Source organism: Mobula birostris, chromosome 3 (assembly GCF_030028105.1).
Source record: "Mobula birostris isolate sMobBir1 chromosome 3, sMobBir1.hap1, whole genome shotgun sequence".
Classification (NCBI taxonomy): Eukaryota; Metazoa; Chordata; class Chondrichthyes; order Myliobatiformes; family Myliobatidae; genus Mobula; species Mobula birostris.
The window spans coordinates 214,519,510-214,535,027 of NC_092372.1; the positions used below are offsets into that span (position 1 = coordinate 214,519,510).

A 15,518-nucleotide genomic window follows, 5' to 3' on the forward strand; every position below is an offset into this window, starting at 1 on the left:
TACTTCTGCTTAGTGAATTAATCTAATAAATAGAGGCATAACGAGGGACCTCATATGGAATGTGCATTTTACATGGTAAGTGAGAGCTATGGTGAACAACTACAGCTGCAAAAAGTGTCATTAGCTGGAGGAGCTTGGGCCCTTAGTGGATGTGACATTTCAGAAAATGGTCACTTTGCACTCAAAACTACCAGAGAGAAGGAAAAAAAAAAGTGAGTTGACATTTCAGGGGACCACTGCAGGCACCTTATTCTCTTAACAGTATTCATTTCTGAGTACTGACTGGAGAGATGGCTCTCTTGGTCAGTGCATCTGCTGTCACGACCTGTATAGGTAGGGAAGAAAAAAGTCAAGAATGCAATAGTACGTTTGAATATAGACTGTATTTATTCATTAATGAATTCCATTTTATTATTACATTATTTTAATATTTAGTTTTAATTACCTGAATTTCACTTTTAATATTTATATAAATGTAATTTTTATTATTGCTAGCATCTTGAAAATGTATTAAAATTTGAAAGAATTTGCTGACATTTCTGTAAGTCAGGTCATTTATAACCTGAGGAGCTCTTTGTATATACTGGTTTAAAAAAAAATCACTGACCTAAAATGTTAAATGTTTCTCTTGCCACAGATGCCACCTAACCCACTGAGTATGCCCATTATTTTGTGTTTTAAATTTCATATTTCCAGCATCTGCATGTTGGTTTGATTTTCAATCATAATATATTATTAATTCTCTGGTATCAGACTTAATTAATTTTTGTGTGACCACAGAATATTCTAGATGATAGGGTGTTAACAGCCAAAGGCAGGATCAGGGATAGAGTCCTGCAGGCAGAATTTGATTTAGAAGAACTATGAAACAGGGTTTTAAAACAATGGCAGGACATTGGTGAGTTTTGGAACAGCGAGATCTTGAGGGATAAGTATATAATTCCTTATAAATTGGAGCATGAATAGACAGAATGGTGAGGAAGGCATATGGCATGTTTGCCTTCATTGCTCAAAACATTGATTAGAGAAGTTGGCACATCATATTACAGTTGTACTTGGGAGTCTTGTGTACAGTTCTGGTCACCATGTAGTAGACGTGATTAAGTTTGAGAGGGTGCAAAAAAGATTCACAAGGATGTTATAAGGAGAGACTGAATAACCAGATCTGTTTTCCTAGGAACAAAGAAGGAAAAGAAGTGAAACAATTGTGATGTACAACATGAGAGGCATAAATAGGGTAAATTGATTTGTTATTGCCACTTATATTGAGATAAAGTGAAAAACTTTGTTTTGTTTCCATCCATACAGATGACTTTCTTTACAACAGTGCATTGAGGTAGATAGCCAATGTTTGTTTCTCATGGTCAGGGTATCTAAAGTTAGAAAACATGGTTTAAAGTGAGAGGCAAAAATTTAAAAGTGATCTGAGGGATTAATTTTTCACAAGGAGTATTGGTATCTGCAATAGTTCCTGGAGAAAATGATGGTGGTAGGGCCAGTAACAACTTTTAAGAGGCATTTTAACATACTGGTATGAACAGGCCCTTTGGTCTTGTACTATGCTGAACATGACAGTCACAACTACTAAACCAAGTAATGTTGATAGAATCTCCCAACCCTTTAACCCCTGACAGCAAGAAGGGACAAGCTTCTAAGTGCATTAGGATGCCACCACTTGCGGTTTTCCCTCCCAAGTCGCTCGTCATTCTAAGTCAGGAGTATAATGTTGTTCCTTCATTGTTGCTGATGCTAAACCTGAAACTCCCTATCAACATTGATACCTTCATTTAATGGACAGCAGCAATTTCAGAAGACTCATTATCATCTTTGAGGATATTAGGATTGGGTAATAAGTGGTCTTATTACCCACATGGCATGAAATTAAAAATGAGTTTCGAATAATTATTGCTGCTTATTGACACACAAGGTGAACTGAGGTGGCTTGTAATATTTTAAAAACTTTATTTCAGGAAATCCCACTATGTATTAATAATAGGTATTTGGGTTTGGTGGTGGTGGAGTGTGGGGGGAAAACACCACCCTGCTACTTATAAAAACGCCACCCCCTTCTCTCAATTCCTCCACCTCTGCTGCATCTGCTCTCAGGATGAGGCTTTTCATTCTAGAACGAAGGAGATGTCATCCTTTTTTTAAGAAAGAGGCTTTCCTTCCTCCACCATCGATGCTGCCCTCAACTGCATCTCTTCCATTTCACGCACGTCTGCTCTTACCCCATCCTCCTGCCACCCTACCAGGGATAGGATTCCTCTTGTTCTCCCATACCGCCCCACCAACCTCTGTGTCCAGCACATAATTCTCCAAAAATTCTGCCACCTTCAATGGGATCCCACCACCAAGCACATCTTTCCCTTCTCTCCCCCCCCACCCCACTTTTTGCTTTCTGCAGCAATCACTCCCTGCGTGACTTCCTTGCCCATTTGCCCTTCTCCACTGATTTCTCTCCTGGCACTTATCCTTGCAAGTGGAACAAATGCTACACCTGCCCCAACACCTCCTCCCTCATTACCATTGAGGGCCCTAAACAGTCCTTTCAGGTGAGGCGACACTTCACCTGTGAGTCTGTTACTGTGTTCGGTGCTCCTGGTGTGGCCTCCTGTATATCCACGAGACCCGACGTAGATTGGGAGACTGATTCACCAAGAATCTATGCTTTGTCCACCAGAACAAGTGGGATCTTCCAGTGGCCACCCATTTTAATTCTACTTCTCATTCCCATTCCAATATGCCCTGATGGCATGAACATTGATTTAGCAAACTTCTGGTATTGCCCCGTCTGTCGCCATTTCCCATTGTCTTTTCCCCCTCTCATCTTATCTCCTTGCCTGCCCATCGCCTCCCTCTGGTGCTCCTCCCCCCTTTTTCTTTCACTAATCAACTTCCCAGCTCTTTACTTTATCCCTCCCCTTCCAGGTTTCACCTATCACCTCACAAACAAGAGAAAATCTGCAGTTGCTGCAAATCTGAGCAACGCACACAAAATGCTGGAGGAACTCAGCAGGCCAGGCAGCATTTATGGGGGGGAAAAGTATAGTCAACATTTTGGGGTGAAATCCTCCGGCAAGATTGGAAAAAAAGCTGAGGAGTAGATTTAAAAGGTAGGGGGAGGGGAGAGAGAACCACCAGGTGATAGGTGAAACCTGGAGGGGGAGGGATGAAGTAAAGAGCTGAGAAATTGGTGAAAGAGACAGAAGGCCAGGGAAGAAAGAAAAGAGGGGAAGGAGCACCAGAGGGAGGCGATGGGTGGGCAAGGAGATGAGGTGTGGGGGGGGGGGGATGGGAAATGGAGTGTTGGGGAGCATTAAGCATAGAACATAGAATAGTACAGCACATTACAGGCTCTTCAGCCCACAATGTTGTGCTGACCCTCAAACCCTGCCTCCCATATAACCCCCCACTTTAAATTCCTCCGTATACCTGTCTAGTAGCCTCTTAAACTTCACTAGTGTATCTGCCTCCACCACTGACTCAGGCAGTGCATTCCACGCACCAACCACTCTCTGAGTAAAAAAACCTTCCTTTAATATCCTCCATTACCGGATGTTTGAGAAATCGATGTCATGCCATCAGGTTGGAGGCTACCCAAAAGGAACCTCGGGTGTTGTTCCTCCAACCTAAGTGTGGCCTCATCACGACAGTGGAGGAGGCCATGGATGGACATACCGGAATGGGAAGTGGAATTAAAATGGGTTGCCACTGTGAGATCCTGCTTGTTCTGGTGGAAGGTGCGTAGATGCTTGACGAAGCAGTCTGCCAATCTACGTCGGGTCTCACCTATCACCTAGTGTTTGTCTCTCTCCTCCCCCCACCTTTTTAAATCTACTCCTCATCCTCTTTTTCTCCAGCCTTGCTAAAGGGTTTTGGCCCGAAATGTCAACTGTATATATTTTCATGGATGCTGCCTGGCCTGTTATGGCAGAATGGATGTTCTTTTAGCAAATGTAGTCTGTTATAGAGTGTGGGGCAATTTATTTTGGTACAAAGAATTTTAAAGCTTGGGAAAATATTTAATCTAATGGAATGGAGAGATCTAATAATTAAAGCAGCTTTTTAAAAAAACGGTGAATAAAGCATTGGGTGCATTTATGGGGGAATAGAATAGAAACATGTTGTGTTGAATATTTATGAGCTTTGATTGGACACCATTTGGATGATTTTGAACTCTTCTGGTCTTCTCCATGTTCTAAAAGGATATAGAGTCACCTGGGAAGGAGCCTCAATTTGTTAGAGTAATACTAATGTAGAAGGTGCCAATTGAAACTTTTAAAATTATACAGGCATAGATGTGGAAATGATTCCACTTGAGTGCGAGAGCCAAAGCTACAAATGGAAACTAGAAACCAATAAATTCCACAGGGAACTGGGGTGAAACCTTTGATTAGACTGTGGTTAGAAAGTAGAACAAATACCACAAGTAATAATAAATACAAATAACAAAGATTTATTCAAGCAGAAATTAAGAAAGCTCACAGGGAAGAATAAATTAATGATGTTGAAGGCAATTGGGAGGAGGAATATGTAGTGCACATAGATCAGTTTGTCTAGTGGAATAGATTATTGCAATATGGTAACTTGCTACGTAGAACATAGAATGGTCCAAATACAATTGGACCATATTGTCCAACCTGAAAATAGTTAATTATGCAGATAACTGCTGGTACGTTGCTCCTTGTTACAGGATGGCTAGATCACAAGAGCCCTTTTAGGACTGCTGATCTTCCAGCAGCAAATTTAATTCCACACTGGTTTCTTGCCGCTGGGAGCTTAATATTACTGCTAGTAATAGGTGACTTCCACCTTTACAAATTAAAATTTTGAAAAAAAAAATTCAAGTTGATTGCTGAGTATGAAATCAACCAGATGTCCTATGCTTAACTTAGGAATTCAGTAGGCAATGTGCAATATACATCGTGACATCAAATTATGTTGTTTCTGGTAAGATGGTGGTGTGTTCAGATGCAGTGGCCTCTCCAGGATAACCAAAGTGTTTTTATCTCTTTTAAACATTATTTTTTACAATTACAAGAAAATGCTGTACATTAAGACAGCGATCCTCAACCACCGGGCTGCAAGGCATGCGCTACCGGGCTGCGAGGAAATGATATGATTTGGCAATATGAGTTAACTGCACCTTTCCTCATTCCCTGTAACGCCCATTGTTGAGCTCGAATGCACGTGAGATCATTACACATGCGTCATCCATGTCAGAGCGAGAAGGAGTCAACTCCTTGAGCTTGCAAATGACAGCGGGCTAAAAAGTATGTTTGACATAACATCTCTGCTGGCATTCCGGATCAAAGTCAAGGCTAAATATCCTGAGATAGACATGGAAGCACTGAAAACGTTGCTTCCATTTCCAACACATCTCTGCAGTGAATGCAGTGAAAACTAAATTGCGGAATAGACTGGACATAAGGAACCCATTCGAGTATCGCTGTCTCCCATCACCCCTTGATAGGACTGTCTTGTTGCAGGAAAACAAGTATTCAGCCCAGGGCTCCCACTGATTCAGCGATGTTGGTGCGTTGCAATAATTTTATATGTTCATACGGGGAAAATATGCGCTGTGTGCTTAATATCCAAACGTTACTTAAAATGTTATGATGCTATTGACTTATAAGTGACTTGTATAACCATGTAACAATTACAGCACAGAAACAGGCCATCTCTGCCCTTCTAGTCCGTGCCAAACGCTACTCTCACCTAGTCCCACCGCTCTGCACTCAGCCCATAACCCTCCATTCCTTTCCTGTCCGTATAGCTGTCCAGTTTAACTTTAAACGATAATATCGAACCTGCCTCTATCACTTCTACTGGAAGTTCGTTCAATGCTTACTTCCAGCTCCCCTGTCCTCCGCTGATCATTGACTTATCTCTATATTCATGCGAGGAAAATATGCGCTGTGTGTTTAATATTAAATTTGTTAGATAAACCCTTTTAGAAACTAAATTGAGTGTATTAGCCACTTATCACCTATATTGCGGTCGTGATTAACAGCCCCCCCGGAACAGAATCGCCAAAAACGATTTGCAGAAAGGAAATCGGCACGTGCACACATGTGCATTGGTGCCTGCGCAAGGCTTCATGGTCATTGTAGTCTTTCTCGGGGTAAACACAATGTCTTTGACTGCTACTCTTGTCCGTTGGCAACCATCCCCCCCCCCACCAAACCGGTCGGCCGGTCCGCAAGAATATTGTCAGTGTGAAACCGGTCCGCAGTGCAAAAAAGGTTGGGGACCCCCTGCATTAAGAGGTTCACGTACTGCAGGTCTATCTCATCAGTGAGCTGCTTGTTGGCGGAGGAGTGGGAGAAGCTATGCAAAGTGGTGTGCATTCTAACAGCAAGAGATTGTCTTGGACGTTCTCTTGCAATCGCAAGACATTGGATATTGGTAATGTAAAAAGTACTGCAAGTTTGTTTCCCCTGTTTATTGGTGAGACAGATGGCAAGGGAGTTGTGTGGCCTCAGTTGTAGCAAGGATTAGGCCTCAAACCACAGGCTTGCCTGTTGCAGCAGTCCAAGAGAGGAGACATCGGAGGTGGTGTGGTGCAGTGTCCATGTTGGGTTGGGGGCTGGCTCCTCCCATCAGTGCTGCCTTCCAGTTGTTTGCTCAACGGAAGATGAGCTGGATTGCGTGTGTATGTACATCTGTGGTGTGCTGAGAACTGTTTGTTCTTGCCAATGACAGTTGTGCACTATCAGTTTACAAGCCATGTCACTCAGGAACTTGGGCTATGTATATTTTTTTGACTGTTTATTGCTATTTTATATGTGCTATATACTGTATATATGTGCTGTGTATGACTGTTGGTTTTATATTTTGCATCTTGGTCCTGGTAGAACACTGTTTCGTTTGGCTGTAATCATGGATGGTTGAATGATAATTAAACTTGACCTTTTTCAATGAGTTACAGGCAAACAGTTGGACAATCTTGCATATGGTCTTTGCATTATTTTTTACTCCGGAATAAAATATATTAATTGGCACTAGGTGCAAAATAAATCATCAGATTTTGTTGAAAATTTGACAGTTGGTCTTGTCTTATTTTTGCAAGTTTGAATTGTAGTAATGAATTGCTTGATTACTTGTCTCAGCAATTGTATCCTCTACAGGAAAGATTAAAGTATCATGAGTAAAATAGAAATCAATTCTCTAAACTCAGTTTAAAACAAACCACTGACATAACCGAAGTGCCATGAAAGAATTGAATGTTCTTCAAAATTAACTAAATCCAAATTGAGATTTTAAAATTTGCTTTCAGACATTTCAATAAAATTTGAGTAGCTTTTCAGTCTCTGCTGTCTTTATGGTCTCTTCAATTAGTTATGGAAGCCTCCACAGAACTGAATTTCTGTAATTGATAAATGACTAACATTATGTAGTTCAAATTTTAATTGCAGATTCCTGACACTTTTCTGGAATACTCAGTGACATCTATTGAAATGAATTAATGCTATTCAACTAACTTTATCGGTCACGGAGCAATTGTAATGATCGGAGATGTAGTGTATAAGTATATGAGAATTTTTTCTCTTAATTGTTTCAGTTGTTTGTATTTTTATTTGTATTCACTGGTAACGCTTCTCATTGCTTTTCTGGATTTTGCATTCACAGTTAATAGAGACCTTATGTAGAAACTGTGAAGTGTAGCGGTACATGTGTGAAGCTTTTTGGAGAATCGGCCTGAGAAAACTGGTTATGTTCAGGAAAACTGACAAAATAGTGCATCTCCAAATGTAGTTGGGGAATTGACTCTGATCCATCGTATTGCTTAAATGGTCAACGTTCAAATATGATTGAATCTTCTACAAGGAAAGAAAATGAGGAAAAAGTACATTAATGCTTCTTTTACAGAAATTATTAGATAATAAGCACATTGAAAAGGGCTTGAGGAGCATATGTTAGTGGATTAATGACTGGAAATCAAGGTTGAAATCCATCATAGTGGCTGGGAACTTAAATTCAATTCAACCTATTTAGTTCACTAATTGTTGTTTCAAGGAGGAAGTTGGTCATCTTAACCAGTTCTGGCCCACCAATTGACTCATAACTGCTCTTTGAAATGCCCTCCCTAGCAAGCCATACTGTTTAGCAGACGTAGTGATGGCATATATTTTAGCCGTGGAGGGTCAGAGGAGATCTGATGGAGATTTGTAAGATTTTGAGAGGCATAGATAGAGGAGACAGGGAACATTTTTTTTCCAGGGTTGAAATGTGTAATACCAGAGGACATGCATTGAAGGTAAAAGGGAGTAAGTTCAGAGGATGTGAGGGGTATGTTTTTTTTATTCAGAGAGTGGTGGATGCCTGGTATGGCGGTAGAGGCAAATATATCTGAGGCTTTGAAGAGACATTTAGATGGCACATGAGTATGAGGTAGATGGAGGGATATGGGCATGGTGTAGGTAGGAGGGTTTAGTTTCTGTTTTTTTTAAATTTACTTTTTAGCTGATTTGGTACAACATTGTTGTCTGAATGGCCTGTTCCTGTGCTGTATCTTCCATGTTCTATGCCCATGTCAATATCCACATTGTAAACAAATGATTTAAAACAAAAATGGGCTCAATTGCTGATAAAGGTTTGAAGATTGTAACGAGAATGGGTAACTTGGATTGCCTGAGAGTCAATTGGCTTGAGTTTAGAATAATTGAAAGGGAGCTCAGATATAGCTCATTAATGAAATGTTTTTTTCCCTCCCCATGGTGACAAAATATAACATTTTATCTTGAGGGCACTAGGTTAAGATCAGGTCAAAATTGGATCTTAAGATGCATTTCACTCTGATACATATCTCAACTATCATCAGGCAGTTTAGGGCAGGGGTCCCCAACCTTTTTTGCACCGCAGACCGGCTTAATATTGACAGTATTCTTGCGGACCGGCCGACGGGGTTGGGGGGTGTTAATCATGACCGGAATATAGATGATAAGTCAACTATAAGTCACTTATCAGTGGCTAATACACTCAATTTTGTTTCTAAAAGGGTTTATCTAATGAAATTAATATTAAACGTAGCACATATTTTCCTCGCATGAATATAGTGATATGTCAATTATAAGTCATAAGGGGGTTCCTTATGTCCAGTCTATTCCACAATTTAGCTTTCGTTGCATTCATTGCAGAAAACTCCGCTTCGCAGAGATATGATGTTGGAAATGGAAGCAGTTTTCAGTGATTTTGTGGCTATCTCAGGATATTCAGCCTTGACTTTGATCCAGAATGCCGGCAGAGATGTTACGTCAAACATACTTTTCAGCCCACCGTCATTTGCAAGCTCGAGGAATTCAACTTCTTCCCGCACTGACAAGGATGATTCACCGGGGACGTTCACAAATGGGTCACGGAGCCATTCCTTTGCACGCCTTGGGTCATTTGCAGTTGGGAAGTAACGCTTGAATTCTGTTGACAGCGAAGATAGGTGATCGTGCACCAGCTGTGAGAAGGATGGTGCAGCCTCAGTCTCTCCCAAATTCCCAGCTAATGTTGGGAACTTGTCAGATATGCCGCTGTCCACTCACTGTCCCCACAGTTCCAGTTTGGCTGTGAAAGCAGACACTTTATCTGCCAACTTGAAGACAGTTGTCATTCTCTCCTGAAGTGACAAATTGAGTTCATTGAGCAGGTTGAAGATGTCACACAGATAAGCGAGTTTTGCTATCCACTCCTCGTCACTGAAGTGTGCTGCCAGTGGTGACTTTTTTCCTGAAAGAAATCTCTGTAGCTGCTCTTTTAACTCAAAAACCCCGGCCAGGGCTCTTCCCCCTTGATAGCCACCTGACTTTGGTGTGTTTGTGCTCTGCATCCATTTTCTCGCAGAGCTGCTCAAACAGACGTGAGTTAAGGGCTTTTGCTTTGATGTGATTGATAACTTCAACAACGTCACTCCATACGCTGTTAAGATCAGGTGACATTTTTCGGCTAGCCAGCATTTCCCAGTGTGTGACACAGTGTGTAGACTGGCATTCAGGAGCAACCTCTTTGACTCGGGTAGTGAAACCAAACTCGTTAAGCCGTTCCAAAAGCTGTGCTTCGATGTCCTCCGCTATGTCATCGATTCTCCTTAAAACTGTGGTAGCTGAAAGGGAAACCTGTGCCATCTTGTTAGCTGCAGCTTCTCCCAACAGTTCACGGCACATGTCCTTGGCAGCAGGCAGAATCAATTCTTTACCAACAGTAAAAGGTTTCTTAGCCTGAGCAATACGGCTAGCCACTAAGTAGGACACTCTCAGAGCAGCAGCATTTTTGGAGGTGGTGGCTCTCAGCACTTGCTTCTGTCCCGCTTGCTCACGTTTTTTTCTGCTCAAAAAACTCATGGGTTTAAGTGCAGGGTGCTGGGACTCAAGGTTCTGAAGCAGTTTTGAGGGCTTCATTGCCTCATTAGACAGCTTGTCTCCACATATCACAGGGGGCTTGGAGCATGCGAGTCGCCAGTCGCAATAAAGCCATATTTTATGTACGACTCTTCGTATTTTCTGTTGAAGGAAGTTTTCTCTCTTTTTTTTTGCAATCTCGACCTCAGCTGTCTCTACGTTATCATCACCGTTAGACCTTTTATGTCCCCTACCATCTCTTCCAAAGAAACTCTCAAGCGACGTTTGTTTTTTACTCATCGAGTAGTTGTAGGCTAATGACCAACTGATGTCCTCGCGTGGGTAATGAGCTCGCGTGCGTTCAAGTTCAACAGTGGGCATGGCAGGGAATGAGGAAAGGTGCAGCTGACTCATATCATTTCCTTGCGGCCCGCTGGTTGGGAACCACTGGTTTAGAGTGCCGCACAGATTCTACAGTAGGTCAGGAAGGAGTCATTATAAAGGATAAATGTGATTCGGTTGAATCGTATTTTCTGACCAATACATGCTTTATTGATCATTCACTATTACGTGAAAGGTCTTCTTGGCTTGACATATTAGAAAGGAAAATTCTGCTTGCACATATTCCAATGCATTAAAAAATCCTTTAAATAAATTTATATATTCTTCATCATACAACCACTAGTGAGCATTTGGTACTACATCTAGTCATTAAGTATTTTTCAGGTTCTGCTTCCTTTTTCCAACTGGTATATAATTTTCAACCAGCTATATTTATAATGAAATGTTGAGTGTAGTCAAAGGTAGTAGATTAAATAGAAAGGAATAGGAAAGTAACTATTAAGGAAAAATATGGATAGGAATGTTGGCTTTGTTCTTCCTAGAACAGAAATATGATTTTAGTTCAATTGATCAGACAGACAAACAGGGTAGCCTAGTGGAAAGTCCTGCCCAAAGTGTGATGATTTTTGTTGTGGTTTCAGCAAACAATTTAATATAATATAGATCAGAGCAATCCTACAGAAATTGGATCACTCAGTCCAATGTAGAATAATCATGCCCTAATTTATACATTTTCTTCCAAAAAGATTTTGTTGCCATCTGGATTTTCAAACCAAAGTAAATTTATTAAAAGAATACATATATGTCACCATATACAACCCTGAGATTCATTTTCTTGAGAGCATGCACAGTAAATATAAGAAATACAATAGAATCAATGAAAGACCATAACCAACAGGATGGGCAAACGATCAATGTGCAAAAGACAACAAACAGTGCAAATGCAAAAAGAAAAAAAAGAAACCATAATAATGAATTAAAACGCAATAAATATAAAGAACATGAGATGAAGAGCCCTTAGGTTGTAGAAACAGTTCAGTGATGAGGGCAAGCGAAGTTAAGTGAAGTTATCCCCTCTGGTTCAGGAGCCTGATGGCTGAGGGGTAATAACTGTTCCTGAACCTGGTGGTATGGTTCTTGGGTCTTCTGTACCACATTCCTGTTGGCAGCAGCAAAAAGAGAGCATGCCGTGAGGGTGGTGAGGGTCTTTGATAATGGATGTTGCTTTCCTGCGATAGTGCTCTGCAAACTTGTACTCAATGGTGGGAAGGGCTTTACCTGTGATGGACTTGGCCTATCCACTACATTTTGTGGGAATTTCAGTTCAAGGATATTGGTGTTGCCTTATACTAGGCCATGGTGCAAGCTGTCAATGTAGTCTCCACCACACATATTTAGAACTTTGTCAAAGTTTTAGATGACATGCCAAATCTTTGCAAACTTATGAGAAAGTAGAAGTGCTGCTGTGCTTTTTCCATAATTACATAGTCTACTGGGCCCTGGACTTATCCCCCTGAAATGATAACACTAAGGAATTTGAAGTTGCTGACTCTGTCCACCTCTGATATTCCAATGAGGACTGGCTCATGAATCTTTGATTTCCACTTGAAGTCAATAATCAGCTCCTTGGTCTTACTGACATTGGATGAGAGAGAGAGAGAGAGATAGTTAGTTAGTTAGTTAGTTATGTGGTACCACTCAGCCAGATTTTCATTCTTCCTCCCACGTGCTGATTCGTTGCTACTTTTGATTTGGCCTATGATGGCGGTGTTGTCAGCAAATTTAAATATAGCATTGCTCTGCTTAGCCTCACAGTCATAAGTGTAAAGCTAGTAGAGCAGTGGTTAAGCACACAGCCTTATGGTGCACCTGTGCTGATGGGGTTTATGGAGATGTTTTTGCCGATTCAAATTGGGGTCTGCAAGTGAGGAAATCATGGATCTGGTTGCACAAGGAGGAATTTGAGGCCATGGTCTTGAAGCTTATTTATTAGTTTTGAAGGGGTGATAGTATTAAATATTGATAGTAGTCAATGAAGAACATCCTGATGTATGCATCTGCTGTGGGCCTGTTGTGATGGTAGGCAAATTTAAGCCAATCCAAGTCACTTCTCAGACAGGAATTGATATATTTCAACACCAACCTCTCAAAGCACTCCATCACAGTGCTACCGGATGATAGTCACTGTGGCAGTGGCAGACCAGTGGTATTTGTCACTGTATAAATGTATCACTCTACAGTTATTGAATGTCCATTGGATACTTAAATTCTTAGAAATGAATTTGATATAAGGACCTCCTTTTTTTGCTGTCAGAGTTTTGTGTGGTAGTTCAGAGCCAAAATTGGAAATTTTATGATAGGCTTATTACCAGGCAATTCTAATTCCTTTTGCTTCAGTTTGCATGCATGCATGATAAGAACATCATGGGATTCTCATGCTCTGTTGGAACTTTTAATGTATAAATTGTAAAATTTTATTTTGAAAGAAACTATGACCTGACTTATAGCTTTTGTTGATTTTTCAATGGAAGAGGGCTACCTCACAGTTATCTACACAGGTGCGGTATGAAGCAAGCTGTGACACTAAAATTATCGATAAGAGTCCTGACGAAGGGTCTCGGCTTGAAACGTCGACTGTACCTCTTCCTAGAGATGCTGCCTGGCCTGCTGCGTTCACCAGCAACTTTGATGTGTGTTCCATGAATTTCCAGCATCTGCAGAATTTCTGTTGTTTGCGTTTATCAATAAGACAGTGGCATTATACTTGTGGGATGGTTTAGATAAAGAGTATTGTAAAAGTTTTATTTTATTTTCCATATGATCTAAGTATGAATGTTGAATATATTTATTTTCACCAGGAAGCATACTTTCGATTGTGGAAAAAATTGTTAAAGTTATAAGATGTTTCCTCATTTTTAAAATATATTTATTCAAGTTTATTTTCCATGATGGGTGTTGAGAAATAATGAAAATTAAATCCAAAAGCCTAAAGTTGAGGGTAAGAAAAGACAAAATAATGAAGTTAGATAAAGCCATTTGTATAAGAGTACCCCAGCTCATCTTAAAAGGTTATCTTTTGATTGGCCAACTGGTAAATAGAATCCTTTAAAAAAACCTTATTCTATTTTTTTAGTGTATTGGAAGATGTTCTTTTCATTATATAATGAACAGCACAATATATTTAATTGGAATATCTGAAAAAGTGCCTGCAAAGCAGTTGTGTTGTAAAAGAATACATGATTACATTTTACATAGATTTCCACTACCTAGCCACGTGGGAAAAAAAAGTCCTTAGGAGCTAAATCTAAAAGGATATGATCCATTACTATAAACACGAGAGCTTCTTTCCCCTTCCTTTCCAGTCCTGATGGAAAGTCTCAGCCTGAAATGGCAACTGTTTATCTACTTCCTAGATACTGCCTGATGGGCTGAGTTCCTCTAGCATTTTGTATGTGTTCATCCATACTATTAACATTTATGATGTTTAGGCAGCTTCTGTTCCTTCTCTGCTAAATCAGGTTTGTATTTTAAGTTTAAGAAATAATTGACTTAGCTCCAGATTTATTGGTGAACTTGTCAATTCACAATATGTCTTTTCTTTGCTTCAGTATGAGATGCATATAAGTCAGGTTGGATTTAAAACAGACCTTTGATTGCTATTCCTTTCCACACATTTTCGACAGAAAGCCTTTCAACCAACCATCTGAGGAATTACAAGTTAAGATGAGTTTAATGCATTTTCCAGTAGTTGCAGTATATTTATGATTAGTATTGAAGCAAAACATCCATAATAAAAATATGGTTTATTTATTTTAAATTAATGTATAATTGGCTGTATAAGGAATAATTTGGGCTTTAAATTAAAGGTTATGAAAGCTTTGTTTACTTTCTCCCAACAGAAACTAAAGATGACTCACTGGAGGAGGATATCCTTACAGAAATGGAGACCAATGAGCAATCGCCTGTCTTGCAGCACTCGGTATCTGATGAATCTGCCAGCTCCATAGCTTCAATCAATCTCAATACAAAATCCAGGTCAGAACATGAAATGCTGACTCATATTCTCTTGTGCCACATAATGAGAAATACTGGGAAATATGCAAGGATGCTGGTTGGAGCAGCCAGAACTACTTGATGCAAGACATCAAAACACTTAGCTGAGAGAGGCTGGATGACTTCAGTTTGTGCAATTAATAATTGCAAATTGATTTAATATTTATGGATTTCTAGAATGCAAATGGTTCTGAACTAAGAAATTCTAGAAATATCTAGTGCACAAATGCCATCTTATGGCAGAAGACTATTAACTCATGAATGTCTTAGATTGTTGGATCAGTCCAGTGGCTGGTGTATATTGGATGCTGAGTTCCACCTTTGTTGCATCTGATGAGCTTAAAGTTATTACTATTTTCTCCCAATCCAACCTTCGCTCTGTATCTCTGTATTAATCATAATGAGTTTGCTGTCTCTTTCATGCTGTAGCAAGTACTTTATCTGTTAAGTGGAAATCATTTGCATGTCTAAAGTTTTAAGTTAAGAATAAATTTCTCCTTTGACATTAATTCTAGAAGGTATGCATTTAAACAAGATTCTTGAGAGGCCTCTCATTAAATGCCTACTATAAGAGATCTTTGAGAAGCAGGGGAGGAAATACTGTGCAACATGTGAGAAAGGTTGGTTGTGGGAACGAGAAACTTTTAGTCTAGAGGATTTCGGAGGAATTTTTGTTAAATTTTTGGACACCTGAATTGGGCTGAGTTTTATTGTTAGATCAGGGCTGCCATTTCAGAGGTATTATTGGTGTGTATAGGGTCTTTTAGGTATATGAGGAGTCACAGTGTCAGG

The 15,518-nt window shown here is 40.1% G+C and overlaps 1 protein-coding gene across 10 annotated transcripts in view; it reads left to right on the forward strand.

The window, feature by feature from the left end:
- kmt2ca (lysine (K)-specific methyltransferase 2Ca) overlaps window positions 1-15,518 on the forward strand; it is a 487,395-nt gene that overhangs the window by 162,072 nt on the left and 309,805 nt on the right. For all 10 annotated transcript variants that reach the window (XM_072254064.1, XM_072254065.1, XM_072254063.1 and 7 more), the window contains one exon: window positions 14,573-14,708. In XM_072254064.1, the coding sequence (XP_072110165.1) occupies window positions 14,573-14,708 (136 nt within the window). The remainder of the gene's footprint in view (window positions 1-14,572; window positions 14,709-15,518) is intronic.